General features: G+C 37.7%; 1 protein-coding gene across 1 annotated transcript; it reads right to left on the bottom strand.

The window, feature by feature from the left end:
- Nucleotides 1-1,447: 1,447 nt before the first annotated feature.
- Nucleotides 1,448-8,026, bottom strand: LOC108676397 (ras-related GTP-binding protein A; the record flags this gene model as incomplete). Its single annotated transcript, XM_047884346.1, has 9 exons — nucleotides 1,448-2,061; nucleotides 2,877-2,992; nucleotides 3,605-3,819; nucleotides 4,535-4,630; nucleotides 5,128-5,243; nucleotides 5,679-5,782; nucleotides 6,077-6,143; nucleotides 7,175-7,274; nucleotides 7,961-8,026. Coding segments are annotated over 9 exons (993 nt in total), but the record flags the coding sequence as incomplete, so codon positions are not given.
- Nucleotides 8,027-8,634: the final 608 nt, after the last annotated feature.

Genomic DNA, 8,634 nt, shown 5'->3' with positions numbered 1-8,634 from the left:
AATTGTAATCTACGATCCCTGGGGCAGGGTCTGGATTAATTATAATCTGTCTCTGGGGCAGGGTCTGGATTAACTATAATCTGCGATCCCTGAGGCAGGGTCTGGATTAATTATAATCAACGATCCCTGGGGCAGGGTCTGGATTATTTATAATCTATGATCCCTGGGGCAGGGTCTGGATTAATTATAATCTATGATCCCTGGGGCAGGGTCTGGATTATTTATAATCTTACCTCTCTGCGCCAATCTTGGTAGCCTACTCTGAACTTTAACCATTGCCCATTGGACCACCCTGCTTGGTCAAACATGTCAAAGAGGCTGTGGTAAAACTCCAGATTAAGTGCATCAAAAAAAAGGTGTTTTTTTTAATTATATTTTTTGGGGTGTACATTAAGAATCTGAAATCAGTTTTTGGCGGTCAGCATCGGACAACAGATTTTTTCAGATTTTTTATATATTTTCTATAGAAAACAAAATACCCCAGCTCTAATTTGTCAAAAAAAAATCAGGCAAAAATTGGCAAAATCGGCAAAAAATTGGAAGAAATAAGAATTTTTTCCAATTTTTCCTAACCTAACCTAGCGCGATTTTTGGGTTTTACATAGGTTTACAGTCATTCCCAGATGGGATTTATCAGTCATTCCCCAAATCTTGTATTGATCATTTCCGGTCAAAAAAAATTTCCTGATTTTTTCCAAATTTTTGCCGATTTTGCCAATTTTTGCTCCGCTTTTTTTTTACGAATTAGAGCCTTGGGCATCATGGTGCAATTCTAAAGGTTATTCAAAAGAAACTGGTCTTATGTCATTTTGAACCGATCAACGCTTCTTTACGGAGCGATCGTAAAACACACTTTCACCGGCAAAAGCTTTCACACTTCTGAAGAGAGGTGAGCTGAGCAGCTGACAGCTACACTGGCTGTGGGTGGGCCTTATTTGAATTTGAATGCATGCATCGATTTGAAATCCTATACGCATAGTTGTATACAAGTCATAGAGCCTAAATTTTTAATATCTATGTAAAAAATGTACGTTTCTGCATGGATTATAATGCTGTTAACATTAACAAACTTTGAATTATCTCTGATGCAAGAAATACTTGCTTAAATAATTCTATTTTCAATATAAGCAACTGGATCATGGATGCAACAATCGGTTCGCAAGAACCAACATAGCCCTGAAGCCTGAACAACAGTAATTTCGATTGATGTTAATTTCTAAATTAAAATGTATTTAGCCAGTATTTCTTGCATCAGAGAAACAGAGATACTTTCAAGTATTTCAATGCTAACAGCATCAAAATTCACGCAGAAACATAAACTTTTAATAGGTTTTACACTGTAATTTACGCTCCTAGTCCAAAGAACTGAGACCGATTTCAAATAAAAAATGACTAAATTGAATCCATTGCGCTTTCTGGCACCTTCTCTCACAGCTGATTGAAAGCCAAGGGGTTCAAGGAAAACCAAGGGGTTCAAGGGAATCCCAGGGGCTCAAGGAAAGCCAAGGGGTTCAAGGAAAGCCAAGGGGTTCAAGGGAATCCCAGGGGTTCAAGGAAAGCCAAGGGGTTCAAGGAAAGCCAAGGGGTTCAAGGAAAGCCGAGGGGTTCAATGGAATCCCAGGGACTCAAGGGAACCCCAGGGGCTCAAGGAAAGCCAAGGGGCTCAAGGGAACCCAAGGGGTTCAAGGGAAGCCAAGGGGTTCAAGGAAAGCCAAGGGGTTCAAGGAAAGCCGAGGGGTTCAATGGAATCCCAGGGGCTCAAGGGAACCCCAGGGGCTCAAGGGAACCCCAGGGGCTCAAGGAAAGCCAAGGGGCTCAAGGGAACCCAAGGGGTTCAAGGGAACCCCAGGGGCTCAAGGGAACCCAAGGGGTTCAAGGGAACCCCAGGGGCTCTAGGAAAGCCAAGGGGTTCATGGGAACCCCAGGGGCTCAAGGAAAGCCAAGGGGTTCAAGGGAACCCCAGGGGCTCGGCGCCCCCGAAGGCGGCGGTGCCGGCGTCGCGCTCGAGGAGCTCGAAGTGCTTGCGGGCGTTGCGGATGTTGAGCAGCGTCGCCGCCGAGGCTGGGGGAGGGGACAACATTAACTAACATTCCATTAATTGTGACAACATTAACTAACATTCCATTAATTGTGACAACATTAACAAACGTTGCATGAATAGCGACAACATTAAGAAATGTTGTATGAATTGCAGCAAGATTAATAAACGTTGTATGAATTGCAGCAACATTAACAAACGTTGTATGAATTGCAGCAAGATAAACAAACATTGCATGCATTTTGACAACATTCAGCAATAATAAACAAATAACATTTTTCGCTAATTAACAAACAGATTCTACCTAATTGAAATGAACGGAATTCTCCTCTATTCAAAGGAATTCTAACTAGTGAAATTGAAATGATGAAGTCAGTACTAGTGAATGAATTCATAATTAAATGATCAAGATTTTGTACCCTATGTTCATAGAGCGTGGCTATTTCTTATGGCTTGTATGGCACCTTGACACACGGCACACAGTGAATATATACATGTACAACACACAATAACTTATACATATACGTGTCAGACATGACTCACGTATAGACGTGTCAGACATGACTCACGTATAGACGTGTCAGACATGACTCACGTATAGACGTGTCAGACATGACTCACGTATAGACGTGTCAGACGTATAGACGTGTCAGACATGACTCACGCATAGACGTGTCAGACATGACTCACGTATAGACGTGTCAGACATGACTCACGTATAGACGTGTCAGACATGACTCAAGTATAGACGTGTCAGACATGACTCACGTGTCAGACATGACTCACGTATAGACGTGTCAGACATGACTCACGTATAGACGTGTCAGACATGACTCACGTATAGACGTGTCAGACATGACCACCATGACGTAGGTGTTGGCAGTGAAGACCTCGATGTAGGCGACGAAGTTGCTGTTCTTGATCTCCATGCTCTTGAACTGCGCCGCTAGTTTGCTGTCAAGTAGAAATATAGCATTTCGTTATGTTCGTTATAGCATTTGTTATGGCATTACGTTCTATTCGTTATCGTATTTCGTTATATTCGTTATAGTTTTACGTTCTATTTGTTATAGTATTACGTTCTATTTGTTAGAGCATTTCGTTATATTCGTTATAGCATTTTGTTATATTCGTTATAGTATTGCGTTGTATTCGTTATAGCATTTGTTATGGCTTTCGAAACATCAGGCATTATCACTAGAATAATTACTATTAAGCTCACTAATACAATGATATTTGCAAATATTTTTAGGAATATAATCATCGTAGCAAGCATCATCATATCGTCGCAGCTAGTGACGCTAGTGTACCATTCATTATCAGTTAATAAAAATTCTCAAACTAACGACGGCTTCCATTGTCCGCAATTGGAAGAAAACTCAAGTAGAGCATTAATATCCCTCAAGTAGAGCATTAATATCCAAGTTCTAACGCCACTAATTATGTATATCGACACTAAATTTTCTGGCTTTTTCTCAAACGTCAAACAGAAACGTCAAANCCTAATACCATGAATAAATATATATGATCAATAATAAAATGTTTATATGGTACTGTATACTTTACCTGCACGAGAGCTTGAACTGTTTGATGATATTAGAGACGCGCTCAAATCTGTTGAGGTCCTTGTGAGGTCTGAGGTGGTAGTGAGAGATTATGAGGAAGGTGGCGCGTTCGAAGAGCAGCACTTCGTCAGCGTCGATGATGTCCGCGAAGGTCTTAAGGTTCGCCTCCAACTCCCGCACGTTGGGGATGAGTTCGTACACGATGCTGGACCACGCCTGTGGGGTCCAGGAATTAGGGAAGGTAAGAATTAGGTAAGAAGGTAANGTAAGGTAAGGTAAGAAGGTAAGGTAAGGTAAGAAGGTAAGGTAAGGTAAGAAGGTAAGGTAAGGTAAGAAGGTAAGGTAAGGTAAGGTAAGGTAAGGTAAGGTAAGAAGGTAAGGTAAGGTAAGAAGGTAAGGTAAGTAGGTAAGGTAAGAAGGTAAGGTAAGAAGGTAAGGTAATGTAAGGTAAGAATTCAGAAGGTAAGAATTTCAGAAGGTAAACCCGTCCGCGGGTAGGGCGGGGGCGGGATTTACGGGTAGGGTAGAGGGATTCAAAAATAAAAAAGGAAGGGAAGCGCTAATCGGGTGTGACGCCGGGATTAAAGGTATTTACTATTACCAAGCCTGCAGTAAGAGGGTACAATTTTTAGGTATAAAGGAGGAGTTTGAGGGATAAAACATGCCTTGGAAGGGCGGGGAATGCTTCCAAGATGAAGGTATAGAAACATATGTAACGGCCCTTATACAGAGTTTCATCCCATATGGAACACATGTAACGCACCTTATACAGAGTTTCATCCCATATGGAACACATGCAACGCACCTTATACAGAGTTTCATCCCATATGGAACATATACAACGCACCTTATACAGAGTTTCATCCCATATGGAACACATGCAACCCACCTTATACAGAGTTTCATCCCATATGGAACATATACAACCCACCTTATACAGAGTTTCATCCCATATGGAGGTGCGAAAACATATGCAGTTCAGAGGCTTGGACAGTCTCTTGAGATCCTCTTCTCTGTCGTGGAACATCTGCAAGGGATATTAGTTGTACTTAATAAATTCATGAATATTCTACTTAATAATAAAATTTACTTGCACCCACCCTCAACTGCCAATATTGAAGAAAGTGATGAACCTCATCTTAACCAAGTAACTTAATAAATAAATAATTCATGAACATTCTAGCAAAAAAATGCCAAAAATAATAGCCACCTTGGATAAAGCTCATCGAATTACAGAAATTTTAAATTACTCGTGTGTTTATGAAGTAAACTATATATTGATTGCTCGTAGTTCAGAGGTTCTAATGATTATCATTCAGGTTCTCAGGCACCGCGTCACGCTGGTGCTAATGAGGTACACACCGCGTCACGACTCACGCTGGTTCTAATGAGGTACACACCACGTCACGCTGGTTCTAATGAGGTACACACCGGGTCACGCTGGTTCTAATGAGGTACACACCACGTCACGCTGGTGCTAATGAGGTACACACCGCGTCACGCTGGTTCTAATGAGGTACACACTTCACGCTGGTTCTCAGGGACCAGGTCCATCTTATGTATAAGGCAGAAGATGCGAGCTTCAGGAGAGTTCTGAAGAATGGCCTCCAGGCAACTCTGGTAGTAGTGCATGTCTTTCTCTGCAATATTCGTACAATATAAAGTAAAGCATACAGAGTTTTACTATTATTGACAGCAAGTTTGAAGTCAATAAACATACACACTTATTAAACCTTACCAAATATTTGCTATAATTGACGAAATATCCAGTCCAAAAAGGTGCAATATACAATCAACACAAAAGGTTGGGACAGAAATATAACTGTTTAGAAAGATGTAGTCCATTGAAAGAATAAAGTTCAATGAATTATCACATGTCAATTATCATATACAGTAATGTTGATTTGCAGATGTGCACTCATTCTTTTTCCAATATCACCTTTAGATGTTTGACAACAAATTTGATACACATATGAGTGATACAATATTATAGAATTTAACATGGTTCAACAATTTAAAGATAAGGCCAATAATTATAAAATCTCTATATTGTGCCAAGATCAAACAATCCATACCAAGCTCATCGCTCTCAACATCAAAGACGTAGATCAGGACTTCAACATTGCGGAAAATGTTGTCCCTCTGTGAAGCAAAGTAGTTCTCCATGAATGCATCTTGCCTGTGAGGCAAAAAAGCTTGAATCAGCATCAAAATAACTAATTTTTTAAATAATACTGGTACAGAATCTTTCTTAATTATATTGCTGTAATAAACATTTACATTTATTGAAGCACATATATGTATAAATAAAAAAATATTGTTGGTAGGTATGCATCATGTTATAAATTATCACAAAATTTCAAAAAACATGAAAATTTGAGCCATCAATGCAATAATTTAATCATTCAGCATATATTCAGAAGCAACATTAACAATATATCAATATTAAGTTAATTAAAATACTTGCACACACCCTCCACAATCCCAGAGATTGAGTACAAGGTTCCCCAGGAAGCGAACATGAGAGTGCTCCACATCAACTGTAACAAAAATATAAAATAATCTGATGATCAAAAATAAATAAAAAAATTAAGGAATAAAAAATAAATAAAACATGATTAAATGCTGCTCATAGAAATGGAGAAGTGGAACAAGATCCATATAAGAGTGAATTAGGTATACATTTAATATCATGACATGGCAAGGAAGCCCAACACTTTTATCAACAAAAATAAAGACAAATCATGAAATGCTTTCACCACAGTGTATGCACATTTAACAGAAGAAAAATTAAGAAAAATCATTAAATGCATTCATTGCAGCGCCTATATACAAGTTTACCATTGATAAGCTAAGAAATACATAAATTAAATGAAATGCATAAATTTTGTATCAATCTAGCACAACTTCAACAATTTTTAAAGGTAAGCAAAACTAAGTTAAGCAAGCAACCCACTTGTGGCTCCCAGTCTGCGAGTGTCCCGAGCAATATAGTTGGCAAATATGATGGAGCGCATGCTGGTCTTGCCAGACCCATTCTTGCCCATTAACAGCACCTGTTAATGAAAGAATAATAACATGTACCGTACCGTATCATTTGCACAATTCATGAACACAGATCCTGAGCATGGCAACTTGATTAAATTTAATTAAATTAAATTTTTATGTTTCTAATTTTTCATTTGCATAAACTGAATTTTAATTATAAAGAAAAATTTTGTGTAGGTACTGATCGCATTTATTGAATTCTTCTAGTGCGATTTAAACCTTCAATAGGCAAAATTTGCAAAAATTCATAGAAATACATATATTGTATAATACTTCTTGCTTTCTTGAAATGGTTTCTGAAATTTTAATTTCTGGATATTTCAATGCTTGCCCGCTAAAGGGTTAACAGAAGAAAAATTAAGAAAAATCATTAAATGCATTCATTGCAGTGCCTATATACAAGTTTACCATGGATAAGCTAAGAAATACATAAATTGAATGAAATGCATAAATTTTGTATCAATCTAGCACAACTTCAACAATTTTTAAATGTAAGCAAAACTAATTTAAGCCAGCAACCCACTTGTGGCTCCCAGTCTTCGAGTGTCCCGAGCAATATAGTTGGCAAATATGATGGAGCGCATGCTGGTCTTGCCGGACCCATTCTTGCCCATTAACAGCACCTGTCAATGGAAGAATAATAGCATTATCATGTGCACAATTCATGAACACAGATCCTGAGCAAGTATATTTAATTCCTAAGATTGGTCATTGCAAACATCAACTAGCCCACAACTTTGGCATAATATTTTATTCAAATGTTTCTGAGCTCATATTACCATTGAAAGATATTAAGAGATCAAATACATATATACTTGTGATAGGAAAAGGGTTTTTAAACCAAAGATTGTATATCTATGCTCTTAGCAATAGAGTTTCACTGATTTCATCACATTGAACAATTTGTATAACATTATATTTGCATTAAAGCTTCACACAAGAATTGGTTGCTTGGTCTGGAGGTTTTGCATTCAGTATTTGCACAAGAAGGGCCTGACCAATTTAAAAATTCTTCTTAAAAATTCTCCTTAAAAATTGCTAAAGAAATTTCACCATTGACTTCACCTGTAACCACAGGCATAGGTAAAATTGTCAATAGGCAGGGGCAAGAACTTAGGTAAGTTTTATTTATAGCTAAATATTTCAGATTTATTTAAAATTAAATAGGATAGAAAATAATTTATTAATGTAGTGGGTATCTGGGTATCTCATTTTCAAGGCTCATAAATGGCAGACAAGTAATAAATAGGTATATTTTCTACATAATAGCATAGGTGATTTCTGCTCAATCACAAGTGGGTTCTCCTACATTTTTGAATTTTGATATCCACTCAAGTGGATAAATTAACTCTATTTGAATCCCAGAGTTAGGATGTATTTTTTTGTGAAATTTATTTTTTGGAACAAATTAGGCTTCAATCTTCACTTCAGTATCAAAACCAGATAAATATCAACTGAAATTTAAAGAAAATGGCCTAGTTTTTTCAGTGATTAACAATTCACTTAGAAAATGATTGTTTTAACAGATTTTGTAAAAATTATGAATATATATTCCAGATCAGCTCCAGCTAATGGTCTAAATGCTAAGAAAAGTACACAACTTAGCCTTGCAATTAAGTTGGAATATTTAATTTTAGAGCTGGAATTGATTGGAATAGTTAGACTTGCCAACTTTTATACTGTCAATGCTACCCACCGAGATTGGAATTTTCGTGCTTACTACTAAAATCTTGTGGCTCCAAAGCAATAAATTTGCAGCCTACATGTGACTTGCAGTCTGATCTGGCACTTTTATTATCCCAATTAGATAGGAAGTAATTCATCTAACAGGAATCTTGCAGTTTCAAAAAATGGCAGGAAAGCTCTAGTATCGGCTCAAAAAGCATATACCTACCTATATTTCATGCCAGCTACCCACCAAGCAACTAACACCGCCACTGCATTCATGTTGCTGGCCTTCAAATGAAACAATCTATTTTGTGA

Source organism: Hyalella azteca, unplaced genomic scaffold (genome assembly GCF_000764305.2).
Source record: "Hyalella azteca isolate HAZT.00-mixed unplaced genomic scaffold, Hazt_2.0.2 contig15261, whole genome shotgun sequence".
NCBI classification, from domain to species: domain Eukaryota; kingdom Metazoa; phylum Arthropoda; class Malacostraca; order Amphipoda; family Hyalellidae; genus Hyalella; species Hyalella azteca.
The sequence above is the reverse complement of the archived record's forward strand: the minus strand, read 5'-3'. Positions and strand labels throughout refer to the sequence as shown.